This window comes from Myotis yumanensis, unplaced genomic scaffold (assembly GCF_028538775.1).
Source record: "Myotis yumanensis isolate MYYU_CA2020_CCGP unplaced genomic scaffold, mMyoYum1.0.hap1 SCAF_13, whole genome shotgun sequence".
Lineage (NCBI taxonomy): Eukaryota > Metazoa > Chordata > Mammalia > Chiroptera > Vespertilionidae > Myotis > Myotis yumanensis.
Genome location: NW_027223764.1, coordinates 5,288,118 through 5,309,655, shown reverse-complemented (window position 1 = coordinate 5,309,655; position 21,538 = coordinate 5,288,118). Strand labels below are relative to the sequence as shown.

General features: G+C 57.8%; 2 protein-coding genes across 3 annotated transcripts in view; one reads left to right on the top strand and one right to left on the bottom strand.

Annotated features, from left to right (window-relative positions):
* Positions 1-695: 695 nt before the first annotated feature.
* NKX6-2 (NK6 homeobox 2) lies at positions 696-2,058 on the top strand. The gene is made up of 3 exons (XM_070431785.1): positions 696-1,101; positions 1,179-1,351; positions 1,571-2,058. The coding sequence occupies exons 1-3, from the start codon at positions 696-698 to the stop codon at positions 1,820-1,822; spliced, it is 831 nt and encodes a 276-aa protein (XP_070287886.1). The 3' UTR covers positions 1,823-2,058.
* Positions 2,059-3,347: 1,289 nt separating this feature from the next.
* The window catches only part of INPP5A (inositol polyphosphate-5-phosphatase A), a 144,527-nt gene continuing 126,336 nt past the window's right edge, over positions 3,348-21,538 (bottom strand). For both annotated transcript variants that reach the window (XM_070432131.1, XM_070432132.1), the window contains exons 10-16: positions 17,785-17,880; positions 17,584-17,658; positions 14,271-14,344; positions 7,533-7,644; positions 5,810-5,878; positions 4,825-4,911; positions 3,348-4,736 (exon numbers count right to left, since the gene is read on the bottom strand). In XM_070432131.1, coding sequence (XP_070288232.1) covers positions 4,831-4,911; positions 5,810-5,878; positions 7,533-7,644; positions 14,271-14,344; positions 17,584-17,658; positions 17,785-17,880 — 507 coding nt within the window. In that variant the 3' untranslated portion in view covers positions 3,348-4,736; positions 4,825-4,830. The remainder of the gene's footprint in view (positions 4,737-4,824; positions 4,912-5,809; positions 5,879-7,532; positions 7,645-14,270; positions 14,345-17,583; positions 17,659-17,784; positions 17,881-21,538) is intronic.

Genomic DNA, 21,538 nt, shown 5'->3' with positions numbered 1-21,538 from the left:
TCCCTCCGCCGCGGGTTTACACCCCTGAGTTCCGGGAAGTGTTTGCGGTCCTGCCTCAACCTGAGAGTGGGCGGCCGGGGATCCGCGGGGCGGGGCGCTGGCCGCCTACCCAGACAGCGCCCTCCCGCGTGGGGCGCTTCGTTGAATGGGGAGCACGACGGAGCTGCGTAGTGGATCCTCAAATCTGCATTCTTTCGGGCGATAAAATATGCTCTCGTATTTTTTCCTGATTTCCCATTAAAACCTTTGCCTAACTAAACTCCCATCCAACGGGATTTATTTCGTCCCGGGGGAGATAAATCGGGCAAATTTACAGCCCGGAAGGCACCTGCCTCGCTAATGGGCCCTTCATGGAGTGCGCGGCCGGCGGGGGCGCGCGGCGGGAGGGGCGCTGGCCAATGGCCGGACCGCGGGCGCCCGCAGCCAATCAGCGCGCGCGCCGCGCCGGGGCCCCGCGGTTATCAGCGCGTCCGGTCCGCGCGGCACCGCTCCGACCGACCCCGGAGCCGCCGCCCGCGCCCGCCGCCCGCCGCCCGCCGCCCGCCGCCGCCCGGCCCGAGCCCCGCGCCTGCCCTCCGGGGCCGTCGGCGCCCATCCGCGCCCAGCGCCCCGCACCCCCGTGCAGCGGCGCCCGCCCGGGCCGCGCGCAAACTTCCCGGGCCGGATGGGCGCCCGGGCCGGCGGCGGCGGTGCCCATGGACGCTAACCGCCCGGGCGCGTTCGTGCTGAGCAGCGCGCCGCTGGCTGCGCTGCACAACATGGCCGAGATGAAGACGTCGCTGTTCCCGTACGCGCTGCAGGGCCCGGCCGGCTTCAAGGCACCCGCGCTGGGCGGGCTAGGCGCGCAGCTGCCGCTAGGCACCCCGCACGGCATCAGCGACATCCTGGGGCGGCCCGTGGGCGCGGCCGGCGGCGGCCTCCTGGGCGGCTTGCCCCGTCTCAACGGGCTCGCCTCGTCGGCCGGCGTCTACTTCGGGCCCGCGGCCGCCGTGGCGCGCGGCTACCCCAAGCCGCTGGCCGAGCTGCCCGGACGCCCGCCCATCTTCTGGCCCGGCGTGGTTCAGGGCTCTCCCTGGAGGGACCCGCGCTTGGCCGGCCCGGGTGAGTGGCGCGCGCAGGAGTGGGCTGGGGGCGCGGGGCTGGGGGCGGCGGCCGCGCTCATCCGCTCTCCTGTGCAGCCCAGGCCGGCGGGATCCTGGACAAGGACGGCAAGAAGAAGCACTCGCGGCCGACCTTCTCGGGCCAGCAGATCTTCGCGCTGGAGAAGACCTTCGAGCAGACCAAGTACCTGGCGGGCCCGGAGCGCGCGCGCCTCGCCTACTCCTTGGGCATGACCGAGAGCCAAGTCAAGGTGAGGCGGCGGCCGGGCCGGGCGGCCTCTCGCGGGTCCCGCTGCACCAGGCAGACCCTCGCGCCCGCATCCTGCGAACGGCCCCCAAGCGGCCGCCCGCCTCGGCCCAGCCCTTGAGGCGTAGCTGCCCTGCCGCAGGGGTGGGGGCCAATGTGCTGGCCGCCGGCCTTAGGTCGGGCATTTCGGGAGGCGCAGCCTGATGTCCCCCTGCACCCCCAGGTGTGGTTCCAGAACCGCCGAACCAAGTGGCGCAAGCGGCACGCGGCGGAGATGGCGTCGGCCAAGAAGAAGCAGGACTCAGATGCGGAGAAGCTGAAGGTGGGCGGCTCCGACGTGGAGGACGACGACGAGTACAACCGGCCCCTGGACCCCAACTCGGACGACGAGAAGATCACGCGGCTGCTCAAGAAGCACAAACCTTCGAACTTAGCGCTGGTCAGCCCCTGCGGCGGCGCGGGGGACGCCTTGTGAGGTCTTGCGAGGCCGGAGGGCCAGGGTGGGGCGCAGCCGGCCCTCCCCGCCTCCAGCCGGCGTTGTATATATATTTTTACAGAATAAGTTATAAAGCTGCCGGCTCGGGCTCGGCGGAATCACTTTGTATCATCAATAAATTATTTAACACGGCCCCGTCGGAGCCGCGGCTCCGGCTGCACCGCGTGTTTCTTCCCGTCCTGTCTCGGCGCCTGGGTCGTGCGCGGCGAAACCAGCCAGGTGCCCGCGCCCTAGAGCGGAGGTTGAGGGCTGCTCGGGCTTCTCCGGGGACAGCGAAGGCCCGGCGCGCAGGAGGGCGGCCCGGCCCTGCGAACCCTAGGCGGGAAGGAGCCGCCGGGTGCGGCGCTGGAGGAGCTGCAAGGAGCCAGACGGAGCGGGGCGCGGCGCCGGCAGGTGAGGCGCGGGGCGGCAGGTACAGCCTCTCCTCCCCGGGGCTGCGGCCTGCCAGCTGGGATGAGGTTTGGGGCGGATTGAAACACATTTGGGGGCCCGTCCTGCTCCCTTCCGGCCCATGGTTCCTGGATTTGCTGGATTGTGTGTTAAAACAGGCTTAGCCCCAGTAGCTGAATATTTTCAAGTATTCCCTGGCACTCGTGTGGGGTGAAATCAGTGGGGTTTTCAATTCCTCAGCATCATGGCCTTTCAACTCCCATTACAGATCTTCCCTCAGTAGAAAGCGCCATTTAATTAAAACTACTCTGCGGACGTTGGGGGAGCGCGGGGAGAGCGCAGTCCCGTCAGCCCGGAGGGCGGGCATCTCCTGCCAGGGGAGTGGGGTCTGCAGCTACGCCCTCCCGCCCACTCGCTTGCTCCGGGAATCAGCGGGACTCCCCCCTCCTCCTCTTCCCTCCCGCCTTCTGAGGGCAGGTCCGGGGCTGGTCCAGGTACCATCACCACCACCTTGATTCTCGGTTATCGCAGACGGTGGCCCCGGCTCTGCATGTTGCATCTTAATGGCCATAAGGATTGGGTACTAATTTTAAAAATTAAATGTGATTGTTACTGTATGACTTCTCTTGGAGGTTTTGAAAATGCTAAAGAGGAATGCAAATGGCTGAAGTTTTTTTGTTTTGTGGGTGTTTTTTGTTTTTGCCACATGGCTGTACCATCTAAAAAACCAGACATTTCTAAGGAACCACTGGCTGTTTTTTCATTCTTTTTAAGAGAGACAATTTATTTTATTTCTTCAAGTGAACTATTGTCTCAGCTCAAGTTAAGAGCAAAGGAATTTCCAGTTTCAGGTTGAGGAAAGCGTGCATTTACATAATCCTGTGTAAAAATGCTGAGGAGTGAATCCCATTAGTTATCACCTCAGCAAGAGAGCCAACAGATTACTTTTCTGCTCTTAATTCTCAGCTTAGTTTGTGTGACGGTAAATGATGGAATGAAATTCCAGGATTTCTAATGAGCTTGGTCCGCAACAGGCTAAGGAGGGCACAGTCCTGTCACTTAGCATTTCAAAGAGGACAAACCCGGGAAGGAAGAAGACAAAGCCAGGCAGAACTGCGTTCACCATGATCAATTTTATTGCTTAGGAACCGGAGCGGTCATTTCTAAAGGCCTCCACAGTGACAACAGCTGAAACCCCGTTGAACAGAATCACCGCTTGGAAGTGGACAGCACAGTGACCGCCCTGACCCAGACCCCCCCGTATTGTCAAGAACACAGATTCGGCAAGCGGACCCGCATCACTTGCACTGGTAGTGACTGACCTAAACAGCGTCTGCCTGCGGCCTCCAGCCCAGGACTTCTTAGTGTTCTAGAGCAGACGAACAAACGCAAGGCTTCTCCCCCGCAGGCCCCGTCAGCTCGGCGCTAACTCAGTGCTGGGAGAGTGTGGGCAGCACGGATCTGCGTGGGGCGTTTGCAGCTGAGCCCAGGACGTTTACAGTTCTGTTCCTCTTAATGTTTTTATGTACAGCCCATGTTAAAAGCAATTTCTATTGGAAGCGAACTAGGCTATTTTTACTTCTCCCATGATATTATTGTTTTATGTATAATACTTGGCACCATAGAACAGTAACAAAAGACAGACAAAACGGTTTACAAAATTCTTAAAAGGTACAACCAAGTCGGCTATAACCTTCACATTCAGGTCTAATATTACACAGGAGAAGGCAGAGGAGCGACGGCTGCTAGTGTAGCCAGGTGTACTGGCGCTGATCACCCACGATGCACTGCCAGGCACGTCACCTGTTCTGCAGGTATGTGTGTGACGTTCACATAACTAAACTCCTAGACTCCAATTCTACCTGCTGATATGACACTCGAGCATTCATACTGGAAAGCATATTTAGCGTAAGTTTTGGTAAGATTTATAAATTATTTTAAAAAGTATATATATATATATTTATATATAAAACGGGGAAGCAGCTGCAGTGTGATTCAGACACCATGTACATGGCAGTGGAAGGAACAACACAGGAGGGGCCATCGGCTGGAGCCAGGGCCCTCGCTGTCCTCACAGTGGCCACGCTGCCCGAGTCAGCAAAGAGCCCGCTCCCGCCCGGGCACACCTCCAGCTGGCAGAGGGGACATTTGACACCCGTGGGGTTCCCACGCTGACAATTATTACAAACTGAAAACCGTGAAGTCTAAAATACAGAATCTCTGCTGTCTATTAGAGTTTTGGCAACAGGACTGTGACTTATTAAAAAACCCAATATTTCTACTTAATGTCACATGAACAGACAAGACAGTGAGGTATGTGAGGCTCCCCCGGGAGGGCCGGAGGCTGAAGCGAAGTGTGGGCCGGCCGGCTAGCGGGTGGCGCTCGGGCGGGTTAATCGATGCAGCTGTTGAGTGTGGATTTCCATGGACGCGACTTCCATCTGCTCCTCACGCTATAGGCAGGGCTCGCGAAGGGTCCTCTCGTGTCGCTGGCATCGCCTCCCTGCAGTGGAACCAGTGGTTTGTTAAAGGGACAGACACACCGGGAAAAGCTCAGAAAAGGTGAACTCAAGGGAAGGAGCCATATTTACCACACGTCACTGCACGACACAACACTTGTGCACGTGTGCGTGAGCTTTACCTGCCCCGGGCGCCACACGGAAGGCCAGGAACACGGGCTGCAGCGGGAGAAGAGGAGGGCGTCAGAACCCAGGCAGCCCGCGCCGCACCCACCCTCACCCTCACCCTCACCCTCACCCTCTGCTCTGGGCTGCCTAAACCGAGGAGCTGGTGACCTTGGGGCCAAGGACGGTTACCCGGTTGCGCATGGAACCCAGTTGATACGGAAGGAAGCCAGGCTGGACGGCCAGGGGCGCAGGCAAAGTGCCTTCACGTTTTGTAAAGAGGTATCGTTTCCAGATAAAACCCAAGGTAAAAACAGACTTAAAGACCGCAGACACGCCCCACGTAATGAGGCTGGGGCAGAGTTCCTGTCCTCGCCTGGGTCCACCCCGTCGGGTGCCAGTGTGGGGGCTGCGTCTCAGGATGATGCCCAGTGGTCTCCAAAACGGGAAAGTGTGGAGGCCTCTAGTCTCCCTAGGGAGGGGCCACACCTGTCACCAGCACAACCCTCAGCGAGGATGCTGGGCTCAGGTGCAGGGAGTCTCGTGCACGAAGTTAGTCCCTGGAGAGCTGACTGTGACACTCACCACCGCCTGCTGAGACTGGCTCGGCATAAGGACAATAAAACACCTCAAATGCACACGTGAGAAATGGCCTAAGAAATAATCCATGGAGACAGTGTGTGTGTGTGTGTGTATATATATATATATATATATATGTATGTATATATATATATTTTTTACAAATAGTTAAATTGTGTATTTTACTCTGTTGTGACTGTCATTTCTGCCCTCTTATCTACCCACCTACCTATCTACTCACACAGCTGCCTACCACCGGGTATTTTATTAAAGTTAAGTGAAAACAGACACTGTGGCCTGTCCTGTGCAGCCAGACCGCGGAGGCAGGGAAGCACCCAGCAGGCCCGGCCCTGGGCCGGGGCCCTCACATCACCTTGTGGTCTCCCATGCAGACGTTGGGCCCGATGTGGTCGTAGGTGACAACCTTCTCCTCGCTCTCCGACTGGGAAAAGCAAACAGAGGTTACGGCGTGGGAGGCAGGAATGGCCAGCAGTCCCCTGGCCCTGTGAGGGAGTGGCCAGCGGAGGGTGGAAGCTCTGGCAGCCGTGGCAGCACCTTGGCACCCCACGCCCACTGCTGTTGGTGGGACCCTCACAGGCATGACTGCCATGCCCACCACCTCCCGTGCCTGGCAGACACCTTGTTTTGGGTTCGAGGGTGAAGAGCTTGGTCCTGGCAGTCAGTCGGCCCTGACTGGGCCAGGACTTTATCCACAGCTGAAGCACCTGGGACTCTACAGTTAAAGCTGAATTCTCTTCAATGCAGCAGGAAGCTTAAGGCCAGATTTACTTTGCTGCGTGCTCACCTGCCAGGAAGTGAGCACTCCCATCCCTCACCATCGCAACGCTGCCCCACGCAAGTGGGGACATTCATCAAAGGCGGCGTGGTAATTTACAAAGGCAGCATAAAATTGTAGGTTTCCAACTGCATAATCCTGAGACAGATAAACAAATGACGGGGGCGCGGCACACCTCGCTGAGCATCCATCACCGGCCTCCAGGCAGCCCCGCTGCGCCCGCCACCTTCAGCGTTGTCGGGCGGGGAGGCAGACGGGACATGACGACGAGGAAACCGAGCGTGGCATGATGGATGAGGCCGAGGAAGCAGCGTGGCACATCTGTGGCCTGTAACGCCCGCAGCCCAGCATCCCCCAGGGCATCCAATTCGTCCCCCAAAACTGGAGAAGATGTGAATGTAAAATAGTCTAGAACAGGGCCTTCCGCTGAACTGCCTTGAGCCCTGAACACAAGCATGGCCTCCTGCCAGCCCTCTCTTCATTGGTGTAAGCACTCGAGCTGTCTTAGTGCAAAATGCACTTTTCTAGTTTTCAACTGTTTTCCCAGGTAGGTGACACCTGTCTCATTCCTGAAGGGGCCTGTTCTGGCCGGCAGCCTGTGCTCAGCTTGCCCATCAGTTGTGAGCCCTGCCTACAGTCAGGGGGCTCCCAAGGCTCCTGGCCGCGCCCTCAGAGTAAGTGCCAGCCTCCGGGCCAGGCTTCCTCCCCAGGGTGCTCCAGGCTCAGGGGGGAGCATCCAGGCCCAACCCTCACCAAAAAGGCAATCAGGGCCTCTTAGTGGGGACTGCAGGGTCCAGCTGAGCAGGTGGTGAGGTGTTTGGGTGGGGGGTGTGGAACTTGAGGCAGCACATGAGCACTCTGCCCTCCTGCCTGCAGCCCCTGTTGCCCAGTGGGTGAAGCCCAGGGTCTGGCACAGGAGCACAGACAGGACCAGCTGGTGCAGCCCAGGGGTGTGGTGGTGGGTCGCCGTGCCCCTGCCCTCTCCTACCCACTGCCTATATCACATGGGCCGTGTGAAACAATGCTGGCCATTCTTATAATTTTTCATGATTATATTGATGGGGTTGACAAAAGCAATTCAGATATTGATTCTTTTGAAAACATTCCTTTTGTGTTAAAATGTGGGAATTGAAAAACCCTGGAAAGTCAAGAGGCTACAGGAAACCTGAAAATTTCCCAGTATCAGATCTCACAGGCCCAGACCCCAGGCTCTGCCCACAAGCCCTCCCGGCCCGAGCACTGGCCCTGAGGAGACTGTGGGCCCATCGCAGGACAAGGTCGGGGCTTGCCCACCACTTACCCTCAGAATCAGCTCCTTGGCCGATGGGGACATGAGGACGCGGTCGCACCAGGCGGGGCACCGGGTGTTCATGTACTGCCTGCCCTGGCTGCAGTCCTCACTGTACGGGTAGCTGGAGAGACAGGAGACAGCAGGTAAGAGCTGCCGGCTCCACCCCTCCCGGGCCTCTGCTCCGCGTGCCATGTGGGGCTGTTAGGATTCTCTCCTGAAGGCCCTTGGGATGGCCAATGTTACCCAGGGAAAGAACACCCATACAGAAGTTTCAAACTCACAATTCCTTTAAACAAGTTAGATCATCTATTAACTTTGCTTTTGTTTTTGGACATGGTCTAAAGTACAATAAAATGCACGGGAAAAAACGGCATCAGGACCTCACGTGCCCTAGTAACGTGACGTGCCCTGCCCCCACCTGCACCCCAGTGACTTGGCAGGTGACTTTGCTGTGAGACTTTGGCCCAGAGGGACCCTGTGGACACTGGGGCCCAGCCTGGCCACATGGCCTCTTCTCCACAACCTGCTCCCCTCAGTTCTCATCTCAGGTAGCATCCAGGTGCCCAGGCCACGGCCTTGCGGTCATCATTGTGGTGGAGACTGTCCCTGCCCTGGCCTTACAGGCCTCACTTCACTGACTGCTGAGCCACTGGGAGAGGCCTAGGGGCCCCCTCAGGAATGGAGCCACCACAGCCAACCAACGGACCAGCAAGTGATGCAAATGTGGTGAGAACCTTGAGCCCCGCGTTGTCCCTGTGCCTCAAGCACTGGACAGGCGGTTGGGGTTCGCACCGTACCTGGTATTTCTGCCAAGTTCACTGTTCCAGCCCCACAGGCTCTCACCAGAGATCTGTGACCCGGTCCGTGCTGCAAACCCCTGCTTTCCTTCACCATAGACCCAGCGCAGCCAGTGTGGTTAAACAGCTGCATGGTTCCCACGTCCAACAGCACAGCACAGCACAGCACAGCTGCCCCACAAACTTCTTCGCAGGACAAGTGGCAGCACGTGCCGGCCTGTCTCCACATTACAGGCGCCTTGCTCAGGGTTTCTCAGTTTAACCCAACTGGGACCTGCCATGCCTGGGGCAGGCCATCCAATCAGATGCCTGCAGTGGGGCCCACACAGGCCTTCCCCTTTCCAAAGGGACAACCTGCTAAGACACTAAGCACCCCCCGCCCCCACTGGGGGCAAAGGTCAGGGAGAGGTCAGGGTTCCTGCACGCTTGGAGCCCACCACCAGCTGGTCTTTGCAGGTTGGGAGGGAGTTGGGAGGGTCTCTGCCAAGAAGTGGCTGTAAACAAGTTTATCCAGAGGGGAGTCTGTGGCCCTGGGAAGTCCTGATGGCCCCCGACTCTGACACCCCAGGCCTGCTTCTTCCCCGCGGCCAGCGCTCTGGTGGCCTCTGAGCCGGATGTGGTGAGTCAGGTGCTTCCCGCTGCCCCCAGAGCATTCCATCGCTGCCCTGTGGTGTCGTGAGAGGTGTCCAGCCATGTAGCTCCCTGGCCCCAGCCCCTGTTTGGGGCTTCAGACGAGGGGCAGGTATGTGGCCACATGCGCTCCCAGGAGTCGAAGGAGCCAGGCTGCAAAGGGCCACTCGGGGATGCAGTCTCGACAGAGACAGGGCTGACGTCCACGTGTCCAGGAACCACCATTTCTCCTCAGCTGTAGTGCTATGCCCTCCAAACAACAGAAACTCCCCTCCCAGAAAGCACCTGCGGTCAGTTGGTCGGGTTCTGCCTGAGGCTGCACCATGATGCCCAACGCCCCCAAGGGAACGCACCCCAGGACCAAGGTGCTGTGCAAATCCAGCAGGGCCTGGTGTGAACAGACCACCAAAGGTGACTTGTAGTAGTTCTGTGAGTGACGGTTCCGTGCACACCGTGGGGCCTCGAGAGAGCGCTGGGTCTGCCGCCTCTCTGTTCCCGGGGGGGGGGGGGGGAGGCGGCAGGCTGAGAGCCCAGAGTGATGGCCAATCCCTCACCCCCATAGACTGGGGCTCCCCAGCCACTCCCAGGACCAGGCCAGGAGCCAAGAGGGTGCTGCTCGTCTGGATGGGTCTGGGGAAGCCAGCGTGGCCCAGAGGAGGGGAGCCTGGCAGTGCCACGTCCTTCCTCTCCCTGGCCAGGCGCGGGGGTGCGGGCGGTAGAAGGGACGCTGTCTAGCAGGCCCAGCAGCAGAGCGCTGGGGCCTGCTCCCTGGGGAGCTGACATTGATTAATATGGTGCTTGCTGTGCACTCAGACTTATCTGAAAGCAAACCCACGCAGGGTGGGGACGCGGACAGCGGGGGAGAAATCGCCATAATGAATGGCATGGTGATAAAGCTAACAATCGCCCACCTGTCCTCGGGGCCTCGCCCTCCCCCCTCCCTGCACCCCAGGATGTGGGCAGTGGCCCCTTTGCTGGGAGACCAGCCCTACCCATAAAGCTCAGGTCTCCATGTGAGCAGGCTGGGCAGGCTGAGGCGTCACCAAGGCCTGAGGCTGACAACACAAAGCCCTGCTGTGCTGGCTGAATCTGCAGGAATCTCCTGGGCCGCCCAGTCTCAGCAGGAAGAGGGGCGCTTCCTGAGCCAGCCCCACCAGGGGCAGGAAAGGGGGGTGCTGCCGTGCTCCTCAGGGAGCTGAGGACAGGGCCCTCGAAATCTCCTGGCAAGAAAGCGACTATCCCCATATTACAGCCCTGCACAGAGGCGGCGTGGTTACAGAGAAATGGTGGGGAGGTGTCACTAGCTATTCCCACGTTCACAACCCGGGCCTCAAATACATGGTTTCAGAAAACACCAGGTGTTACTGAAATTCCTAGAAAAGAAAAGCAACAAACTAGACTCAAAGAAAAAGACTGAAGGAGGATGTGGCCCCATGAAACTCCTAAGCACGGCCAGAGTCCGAGGTGAGGGAAGCTGGCGGCACGGGGCGCGGGCCCTCCCCGGGCAGAGCTGCACCAGGGCACTGGGGGTCGCCTGCTTTTCCTACCACTGGTTCTCTGGCCCATCACCCCTCAGTGCTTGGTCCTGAGCATCTGCATGGGCAGCATCCAAACAGCGCTCAGGGACCAGCTGGACAGACGGACACCTCCTGAGCACCAGGCCTGGCAAACAGCAGTGAGCTCATCCTTCTTGCACGGATTTTACAATGTTACTTGTGTTGTATAGATAAGAACCCATAGATGGTCAAGCTCTAAGTCACGGCTCACAAAACGTTTGAAAGAGCCTCCTAATTCTTAACTGAAAAACAAATGTACCTGTTGAAGGGAGACAGCCTCATGCAGACAGATTGGTGTGGTGCGGTTTATCCTGTTTTTACAAGCTAGAACCTGGGCTTGTCCTGTGAACATGTGTTCCCACCGTGCGAGGCCTCTGCCTCCTGGCGGCGCAGCTGTGATCCTGTCTGACCTGCCCCTCTGCAGGGCCTGGGCACAGGGCGAGGAAGCTTTCTCCACCAACGTTAACTTCAAACAACTCATGTCACTTCGCCAGCTCAAAGCGGCGTTTCAGAGAGCAGGTGCTCACCTCCCGACTCCACCGCTGCTCTAAGCCCACAGGGCTCTTTACTGCGGAGCCCATGGGACCCCGTGGGGCATCGGAGGCCTTCTTTGGCCTGTTCGTAGCGGGGCTGCCAGCGACTTGGTGGAGGCACAGGCGGGGCAGCTCTGGGCCTTTGCAGTGACCTTCCTGCTACTGTGAGTCTAGCCCGGGCCTGCGGCAACTTTGCCTCTTGACTGCCATGCAGCCACCTGTAGTTGGTCCCTAACGAAGGTGCTATACACATGCTGGGCCTGGAGCTGGGAAGAATGTGTGCTGAAGGCTCTATAAATGTCTGAAATATCAGCACCTTTTCTAGCACAATGACAGGCAGCATTAAGTTATAACCCATTAGGAGTGGCGTCCTACTAGTCCATGGAGAACAGTAACAGATGGCTTTGCTGCGAGAACCCCCACTCTCATTATGAGACCCATGGCTAATGAAATGTCTTGGGGGACTCTCACGGGTGTGCGACTAACTGGTGCCTGCAGCCACGGGGAGCTCAGGGGGAGGAGCGCTCCCACCCTCTGCACCTCTGGCAGCGACATGACCACACTCGGGGACAATGTCTCCCTCGCGACTCTGTGGGAGGCCCTTGGTGAGCTCACCTCCACCAGGACAGGGGCCAAGATGGCTCCGCCAGGTTGCAATGCGTTCACCCCTTGAATGACAAGGGCAAAAGGTACCGAAAGGTTCTGAAGACAAGAGCCACAGCTGAAGGAGCAGAGACCCACAGGTCCATGGATCTGCGCTCTGAAGAGATGAAGCCAACACGCAAGGACACCCATGCTCCATAAGCCCCGTCCTCCCCACCTCCCAGGCAGTGCTGGAAGCCTGGCCACATGGGGAGCCAACACGCCCTGACACATGAGGCGGCACCGGGTGATGAGACAGCCTCAGACACGGGTGCTTCTTCCCAAGGAGTGACCTCCCTGACTCCCAGGCAGGAGTGGCCCTGGGGCTGGTGGGCAGCAGCTCCTGGGCATCACAGGGTGCCCCCCACCCTGGGCATCCTGGGGGATAACAGGCCCCAGTGAGACATTGTCTCTGGGTGCCACTGGGCAGCTGCACACCCAGCAGTCTGGCCTCAGGCCCTGGGGTTTCCTGACTGGGCCCTGGCATGAGGGGATGGAATTCCTGCCTCTGTTTCCCCAGGGTGACCTGGTACCCACACACACCCAGACTCAGACCCATGCACACCCACACAACATACACACCCATGTGATATACAAACCACACCCACACAACATACACACCCACACACACCCAGATTTAGACCTATTCACACTCATACAACATACACACCTACACAATATGCACACCAACACACACTTACGCACCATACACATCTAGGTAACATACCTATCCATATCCACACCCATGTACACACCTATACACAGATTCACTCCACATATACAAACTGCATGTGCACTCACACACATTTTACATATGTATATACTCCCATGTATACATCCATGTACATGCACATAGCTATATGCACAGATATACCTCATGCACACACACATACCCATACCCATTCAGTGCATATCTTACACAACCCCATATATATACATATATACAGGCCCATGTGTACACATACCCAGCTACAGGTGCATACAAAACCCACATCCCCACATTCCATACGACGTATGTGAACACTCGTACCCATATACCTATACATTTACACACACAACCATGCTTGTATGTATCAACTCTGCATACACACATGTATACCTGCACGATGTACATACACTCAAATCCATGCACACCGCCCCACACACACACATCCATGCACGTGATTTGCACACATAAGCAAATCAATGGAATGCACACACATGTGCACAATTATCCATAACCCACTCACATACATCCTGAACACACACTGTAGCTATGCATACACAGACATACGACACACATACATGCACACACAACCTATGTGGTGCCTACATATGTGCACAGATACACATACAGCTGTACAGTGTACACGTGAGTACACTCATGCACACATTCCTTTGGGCACACATCCCATATACACAACATGCACCCAACATGCAGGGCATACATGCACAAACCTACCCATATCCATGAGCTCATACTCCTGTGTGTGCGTGCGTGCACACACACACACACACACCATGCCTGAGATCATGTATTTCATGGCAGAGTCAGAGAATACACCTGCGCAGATACTGACCCTACAAATGCCATCCTGGCCATTTCCCTGCCATCTGCCATCTGTGCTTCTGCTTGAAACAGCTCTGCACACCCACATGGCAACCCAGGGAGCTGTAACTCTATTTGGTGGTCACAGACATGGTTTTAAAAAAACAACAGGACCAAAGGGAGGGAGGACTTTCAGTGCGATCTGGGCAGTGGGGATGGATGACCACTCGGTTTGGGAGAAACTTGAGAGGCAGAGGCCAGTGTGGGCCACAGGGGTCCACAGTGTTGCACCCTGGCTGGCGGCAGCTCCGGGCCTCCTTTGTCCTCAGCCAGCTCAGCAAAGCCCTGAGCAAGATCCCCGTCAGTCTGTCCAAATGGGAGGGACAATCAGGATATCTGGCCAACCACCCACAGGAAGGGGAAGTCTGAACAAGTCCCCGAGAATGTCTTCCGATTTCAAATGTCTCTGGAAGTACTCAGCGCACACTTCACTGTACATTTAAAGCAGCATTGGAGCTGGAGGGAGACAAGCTCAGTCAGCACCCTGGACAGTGGTAATGGTGACTCCCTCACGTGGGCCTTCAAGACTTGGCCTTCGCACCAACCCCATGGCCACAGGGCTGAGCGGAACCCACAGTCCCTGCTTCTCAGGCTCCCTGACACTCAGCACCCATTGGTCTGGGTGCTGACCCTGAGCTCTAAGCTCCTGGCCCAAGCCTGGAACCTGAGGTCAGAGGGCCACAGGACCAGGGACTGGCCACTTCCTGTCGTTTCTTTCTGCTGACTCCAGGCCCCTGGGAGGCCCTGGGTGTGTGGCTGGTCAGAAGGAAAACGCTACAGCTGCAGACCATGCTGGCAGACAAAGCTGCCTATGGCCCCTCACATCTGAGGAGGCCACATTTTGTGCCCTGGAAGAATATATTTTTAAAAAAGACAGAACTACTCGTTGCTCTTGGCTGGTTCCTCTCTTTAGGCCGCAGGAAGGGCCAGAGGCCTGGTTTGCACAGGGGAACTGGCACCCGAGAGGACAGTTACCTGCTCATCCAGCAGGTGCTCCTTACCTGGGAGGGAACGAGATGTCCAGTTCATACAGCCTGTCCTTAAAGACAGACAGCTCTTTGTCAAATTCTAGGAGCTGAAGAAAGAAAAGGAAGAAAATACAGTCACTGGTGTGCCTATCTGGGGCATTGCAAGGTCACGGAGTGTGGTGGTTGGAGCGGCAGGGGCCTTGTAGCTTTCAGGAACACGTGTTGCCCCATAGTCGGTTGGCCTGTGTGCAGGCCACCCCCTCCCACTGAGAGCCACCCAGTGGTGTCCCCAGGGGCCCGTGGGTGCCCAGCAGCCCTCTGCCAGGGCTCCAGTTCATCTGGCCCCGGAACCCGCACGCGCATTGCTGAGCAGCCGCTTCATTGCTGAAGCCACGAGGTGCAGCGGGTGGGGCAGTCCCGGGGTGGCCTCAGTGGTGCTGCCCACAGAGGCAGTGTCCTGAGGCGGGCACACCATTCCCATTTTGCCCAAACTAAGTCAGAGGTAAGCAGTGTCCACCTCACGTAGGAAGCTGATAAAAATGGCCCAGGTCTGCACACCACAGAGAGCATGGTGCCCAAGAAGGAAGGGGCAACGCATAGTGTCTGGCCACACTGGGCTGTGATGAGCCGTCACCGCACACGCCCTCGGGATGCATTCATTAATCATGTCCCCTCCCAGCTGGGTGGGAGCGTGGCCTCGTGCAGGGGCCCCCTCAAAGCCACCTCATCCATCACCCCCGAAGCGTGCGATCGCAGCGCCATGTACACAGTAATTACCGTGTGCCAGGCTGCTACCTGAGCATGGTAGGCAGCCCCCCGCCCCCGCCTGCCCCAGCGGTCCCCTGGCTGGGAGAGAGGGAAGCAGAGTAGAAATCTCCCGGGAAGGAACTGGCTGTGGCACTTACGCTTTGAGAGGAGTGACCCAAAGCTCCTTATGCACAAAGGGGGCCATTTTCCACACAGCTTTAGAATTTCGGTCTCACATTCCTGCAGACCTCCGTCATAGAGAGCCTCACATCCTACCTGGCGAGGCTCAGGACCCAGGGCTGGGGGTCTGGACCCCACGGGGCCATGTGAGCCCACATCTGCTGGTGAGAAACGCTGGTGGAAACCTCACCGGCTAAACACTGCCCAGCGGCTAGGGCCCTGGGTCCTGGGGGATGGTGCCAGGAGTGAGGGCTGGGGGGAGGGAGAGAGGCAGGGGAGGGGAGAACTCTGGCTGAGAGTGGGGGAACATCTCGGGGACTGAAATGCACCTTCAAGGGAAGGTGTGCACATGGGTGTGGACCAGTCCTGAACGTAAGTGTGCGTCTGTGCTTACAAATGTGTTTACATGCAAGTGTGTACTGGAGACACAGTTCTCTACAGTTCTCTGTCTCTTTCTCTCCCTCTCTCTCTCTCTCTCTCTCTCTCTCTCTCACACACACACACACACACACACACACACACACACACACACACATGCTCCAATAAGCACAGCCTGGAGTTTATCAAGGAAGCTGGAAAACTCCGGGAGAAGCAGCTGGCGAGGCCTGAGCATGAGGCAGTTTCCCGTTCCTGTTCCCAGCTCCACTGAACAAGGCCTGGCATCCCTGCAGCCTCCTAGCCACCCACCCCCCATGTCTGTCTGGGTGGCAGCATTTAGGGATGGAGCCACTTGAATCTCACCCATCTTCCACTTGTTAAGGGTATTAAGTAAAAAAAAGAGCAAATAAATATCTCGTTTGGAATGAGTTGGAATCTTCCAGCTGCTAAAACAGGAGCAGCGCCAACTGGGGAGGACCCAGCCCTCCAGAGTCTCCATCCCCAGGTGCCCTGCCAGTCCTCCCTGCAGCATGGCCACACCCACCCCACCCTGAGTGCCTAGGGGCTTGACAACATGGAGCTGTTCCAAAATGCTCCTTCGTTCTGATTCCACGTGGGAGCATTGAGCCTCTGCTGTGTCAGGGGCTGTGCGGATATACCTGCAAAAGACGAGGACAACCCAGGCACTCTTCACCCTCCAGGGCTTTCCAGGGGAGGAAGGCAGAGGCTAATGCCACATCCACACAAACAGGTGCCAACCTGTGCGGTGACCCCTGTGGCGTTCATAAGCCCTGATGCTGGCCATCAGACCCCAAGCCTGGCTGCCCTGGGCAGGGTGGGTGTGGGGCCAGCTCGGCCCGTTGTCTGGCTCTGACAGGTTGGTGGGACCCTCCCCTGTGGGACCAGCATGTGGCGGTGCCCCGAGTGCCAGGGCCTGGGGATTCTGCACCCCGAGCCATGCAGAACGATGGTCTGGGAGCCCTGCTGTGGGCACCACACACCGGATGTGAGAGGTTTCTGATTAGAAATTATGCTGCCTGTCTGTGGATCATTTGTATCTCTTTGAGATTTTTCACAAACATGATAACCAATTCCACATGTGTCGCAAACATTCTTCTTGATTACAAAGTGAAAAACAGCGCAGGGCGGTGTGGACAATGATAAAGCAGCCGGCTGATCATATGTATCTGTCAGGAGCTATCCTGGCCGCACAAATTCCACTGTTGCTGCCGAGACGCAGCGCTGATAAAGAAAAGAGCCGAAAATCAATGAGCCCTGAGCTGGAGCAGCTGCTAAACACACAGCAAACACCTCCACCAACAGGCCGAGCTCCGTGGAAATCCCCAGGCCGGCCGGGACAGCCCAGGAAAATTTAATCTCTCCAAATCCTCGCCAGGGCACTCCATCCTGCAGCCTGACAGCCACACTTATAATTAATTATACAATTTCGATGGGAATATCGACTAAACAAAGCTATAAATCATAGGAAAAGTCAATAGGCATGGACACATTCAATCATGTCCCGGCCAATGATTACTACTCTTAAAATACAATAATTATTTTCAGGAGCCAGCTTGAATTAAATTTCTGTCAGACGGGTACAAGACCGGTGGTTGATGAAGGATGCGATGGATTTTGGGGCCGCGTCCGGCACGGGCACATCCATCCTGCGATGGTAGTTTGTCCCAGTGGCCGTGCTGCTGCCTCACCGTGGAGGGGAGAGGCCCTCCAATGGCTCGTCACCCCATTTATCTTGTCCCCCAGGTGGACCGAGTGACCCCGTTTCCTGCGTGTGACTGACGTGAGGGTGACCCTCGACATGCCCAGTGGCCCGGGCAGTGTGCACTCACACCTGTATGAGCCTCTGAGGTCTGAAGCCGCTGTTACGCAGGCACAGCCGCGGGGTCTGCACTAGCTGGCCACCCAGGTCTCAGAGAAACCGCGAGACGCAGCCCGCCAGGCCCAGGCCCCCACATTCCGTCCCCTGCCACCTGAGGCTCCTGAGGTGACACAAGGTCATGCGTGCGACAACAGAACTCACCGCAGTGCCGTTGTCGTCTCGGAAAACCTCCTGGTTGAAGTAGTCGAACAGTTTCTTTTCCAGCTGCAGCATCACCTGCCAAGGATGGGGCCGTCAGCGCAGGTGGGGGCAGAGCGGGGCTCAGGCCCAGTCCCACGCTCCCAGCTCGGGACAGCCGTGGTGGCTGCCTTGGGTCACCCACCCAGAGGGACAGGCTCTCACCTTCCGGTCGTTGTCTGACTCCCGGAAAATCAGCTTCACGACCTCGTTGGTGTCGGCGGCCCGGACCGTCTGCATCGTGGCCTTTGTGCAGAGAGTCTGAGAAAGACACAGACACTTAGTACCCCTGCCTGGCTGCCCGCAGGCCTCATCACCTCAAAGCAGTCAGCTCTTTTCCTGACCTCTGTCCCCAGCCTCAACCTTTCTTCAACCCCATTTCACAGCTCCCTGTGGAGGGACCCCAGAGCAGGTCCCCAGCGGTGCCTGAAGGCAGACTTGTCTCCCCACCCCGACCTGCACTCCACGGAGCATCTCGCTGAGCGCTGGGCTGAGAACAGGAAGGCCTGGACTGAGAACAGCCTGAGTGAGCAGGGAGGGCGGGTGGAGTCACAACCAGCCACGGTTCGGGGGGACACACTGCAGTGAGATCAGCCCCAGAGACACCTGGGGCAGCTGGACAGGACCCGGAAGGCGACACAGCCAGAGGTGACTTGAGGAGGACACCAGCCCTGACGGAGGGGAGGGGAGGGCGGCGGCTGAGCAGCAGTGGGGACAGGGATGAGTGGCGCTGTTGCCCTCCAGGCTAGCATCTGATTGGCTAAGAATGAAACTAAATCTGGGCTTGTTTAGAAAATCTTCTGTCTTAGCCTGTGTGTGTGTGAGCATGTGTGTGCTCGTGTGCAGATCATGTGAGCCCCTCACCCACCTGTGGCTCTGAGGGGCATGAAAATGCAGACAGACTGGGAGGGGTACTCAAGACACACGTGTAACAGAGCAAGTGCAGGACACGCTCAAAGTGACCAAGTGCCGCAGACAGAGCAAGGCTCTGAAGGGCCGACACCCATGTTCACACGTGTCGGAAGGATGGGATGCTGACAGGATGGGGGAACAAGTCACGTGGGGAATGTCTGAGACAAGCAGGCTGGTGTCTGGGGCCAGTGGTCTGATGTGGAGGCTCTCATTGGGTTGTGGCTTAGATAGAAACACCCCAGTAAAGCTGTTTTTTTAAAAAAGGGCTAGATGATATTTATTTTTTAGAAGACCATGGCAAGGAAACCACCACTTCTCACTTTTTAAAACACTTTCCTCTGCGCGGCCCTGGTGAGGTCCTGGTGCTGAGCAAGCCTGCGCCCCGGGAGAGCAGGAGCCCCCCAGGTCCTGGGCTGAGCCCGCAGGGTGTGAGCCCTATCGCCCGCCCCTGGACGCAGACCCCCTCCAGGTCAGGGGGCAGGGGAGGCAGCGCCAGCCCCAGAGCACACTCAGGGACAGGCCATTGACATTCAGAGCACAGATCAGCTAAGCGGGTCAAGCCCCCCAAAGTGGCTTTTGGACTCATGTGTCACAAATCAGTCTGGGGCCTTCAAAGGGCGCGGATTAGAACAAGCCGCACAATCCGGAGCAGAGCGGCCCCCCTCCCACCCAACGCAGCCCGAGGAGGTCGCTCCATCCAGATGCTAATGTGTTTAAGTGGCTTAAGTGCTTCCGTGAAGGGGGGATGGGCTGCCTGGGGCAGCGGATGGACAGCCATTGTAGCCACCACAGGACGATTCAGGAAACTCACATTTCTCCTCCCAAAGGCATTTGCTGGAAACTTTTTACAAAATTGCTTTATCTGGCCACTTTGGGCGGCTCCCAAAGGATAAACATCTGATCGTGCCTGCTGAAGGTCTCCCCCCGCCCTTCACTCCCCCAGATCCTCATTCACCAGTTTGAAGAAGTGATCAGCCACCAGGCAGGCACTTCCCGCTGCAATCTGCGTGCCCACTCATGCGGAGACGTGCAGGCTGGCCTTTCCGGCTCACCTTTTACGGAAGGGGTTTTACTCTTTTGAAAGGAGAAAAAGTACCCAAAATGCTGGCTTTAAAGGGCCATCTGGGATTTATTTCATTATTAGCAGCCACACGCAGGGCACAGGTGAGGGCTGCCGGGCACTTGTCTAGGGCACTCGGAGCACCTGCTGCTTCTCTAGGCATTTAAGGGGTCTTGCTGTGTCCACCTCTCCTTGGGGCCTTTCTGCACGGAGCCTGGTGTGGGGCATGTGGTGGGCTTCGGAGCTTAGGACAAGGTGCCTCCTTTAGAAAGTTCTCAGGTTCAGTGCCATAAGGTTTCCTCTGTGTTTGTAAAAACATCAACCAAAAACTTATAAAGAGACTTAAAACTCTCCGTCAGGAACAGGAACTGGGTCACGGGCTTGGCAGGGTCTCGGTTGCTAATTTCTAGCGGTGAGTCACAGCTGCAGTGCCATCGCCCCCTGTGCACCCACTTGGAGGGCAGCAGTGTCACACCCGCAGCAGTCTGCAGTTACCGCAGCTGTCCAGCTATGACTGTGATTTCAGAGAGCGCCCACCTGACACCCACCACACAGGCCAGGGCCGGTGGGCGCTGAGCGTGTCCCTGTGCTCCTGGAGGTGGGAGGGTGGGTGTAACTAGTGAGGAGATGGCAGCTGTGGGGGGAGTTCTGGGTGGAGGGCCCAGCCTGGGCAAAGGGGGCCGGGGGTGGAGGGTAGGAGAGTGGGAAGCAGTGTGAACAGGGACAGGTCAGGGCCCGCCTGGTGGAACTCCTGGTGCACAGGGCAGCGTATGCCCCCCTGGCTCAGGACCCCAGCCAGGGGCCCGGGGTTCTTTCCCTGCTCAGGAGCAGGAGGAGGAGGAGGAGGATGCATTTCCATTTGACCTTTTTCCTCCACCCGAGAAAACACAGGAGGTGATGCGTATATTGCCAGCATATTTTGAATTAAAAAATCCTGTTTGGTTGAACATGAGCAGCTAGTGTTGCCTCTGCCCACAAACCCTGCGTGGCCTGGGAACTCGCGTCTGGGTTTCCTTCTCCACCTGGAGTTAGGAAGTCCCAACTCTGAGTGGCAGGGTCTGCAGTGCCCTCAGGCCCTGGTGCAGGTTCCAGAGGTCACCGAGGGTGCCGAGCGGGGAGGAGTCGGGACCCAGCGGGGCCAAGTCAGGGGTGAGGGTCACCAGGTGCTGGAGCTCACCCAGTGCCCTCCGCGTGCTCCTGGTTGGGGTCCATGACACCCCGTTCTCACTGCAGAGGATTACTGAGACAGGCAAGACGGACGCCAAGGCCACATGACTGCAGAGAGGAAAGCTGGGTCATGGGGTGCTGCGGGGTCATCGGAAACGTTCAGAAACAACATGCCTGGAGAGCGTCCTTTCTGCTGCGTCCCTAGTTATCACTGGTGGCCGAGGAGTTCTGTTCCTGCTTTGGTTTCGTTTTGTTTTGTTTTTGATGCAGAAAAGACCCCCTGTGAGTTGGCGGAGCCACAGACGCCCTTCCTGGGAGGCAAGCCCATCTACCAGGGGCACCCCAGCCCGGCCCAGAGCCACAGGTGCCAGGACACTAGCAGACAGTCCACGGGTCCTGCCCTCTGGAAGCACCCAAGTGGGAGTGCGAGGGGACACAGGTCTAGGGTGACAAGTAGGCAAAGGTACCCACGTGGGATCAAAAGGCCAAGAGGCCCTGGAACCCGCTGTCCCCCCGCCCGGCACCCAGAGCCCGTCAGGGAGCAGCAGGGACGCTCACACAGTGCATTCCTGTTGCCTCCCATCCTTGGCCCCTGGGCCCCTCACACCCCAGCCCAAATCTGTACCTGGGGGAGGGGCCCCCGACACATGGTGTGAACCTCGCGGGCCTGCACATTGCTGCATCTGGCCTGGAACGGCGCCTTTGGGGGCGCTGGGCAGGCCATTGTCTCTGGGTCGCCCGTCACTGTCGTGGCCACACAAAGAGGGGGGTGATAGAAGC

What these genes read in the sequence shown, in the direction of transcription:
- NKX6-2 (XM_070431785.1), top strand. Translation starts at nt 696, where the DNA reads ATGGACGCTAACCGCCCGGGCGCGTTCGTGCTGAGCAGCGCGCCGCTG. An exon ending in CCCGCGCTTGGCCGGCCCGG is followed by an intron (nt 1,102 to 1,178) that starts GTGAGTGGCGCG and finishes TCTCCTGTGCAG; the next exon opens with CCCAGGCCGGCGGGATCCTG. An exon ending in TGACCGAGAGCCAAGTCAAG is followed by an intron (nt 1,352 to 1,570) that starts GTGAGGCGGCGG and finishes CTGCACCCCCAG; the next exon opens with GTGTGGTTCCAGAACCGCCG.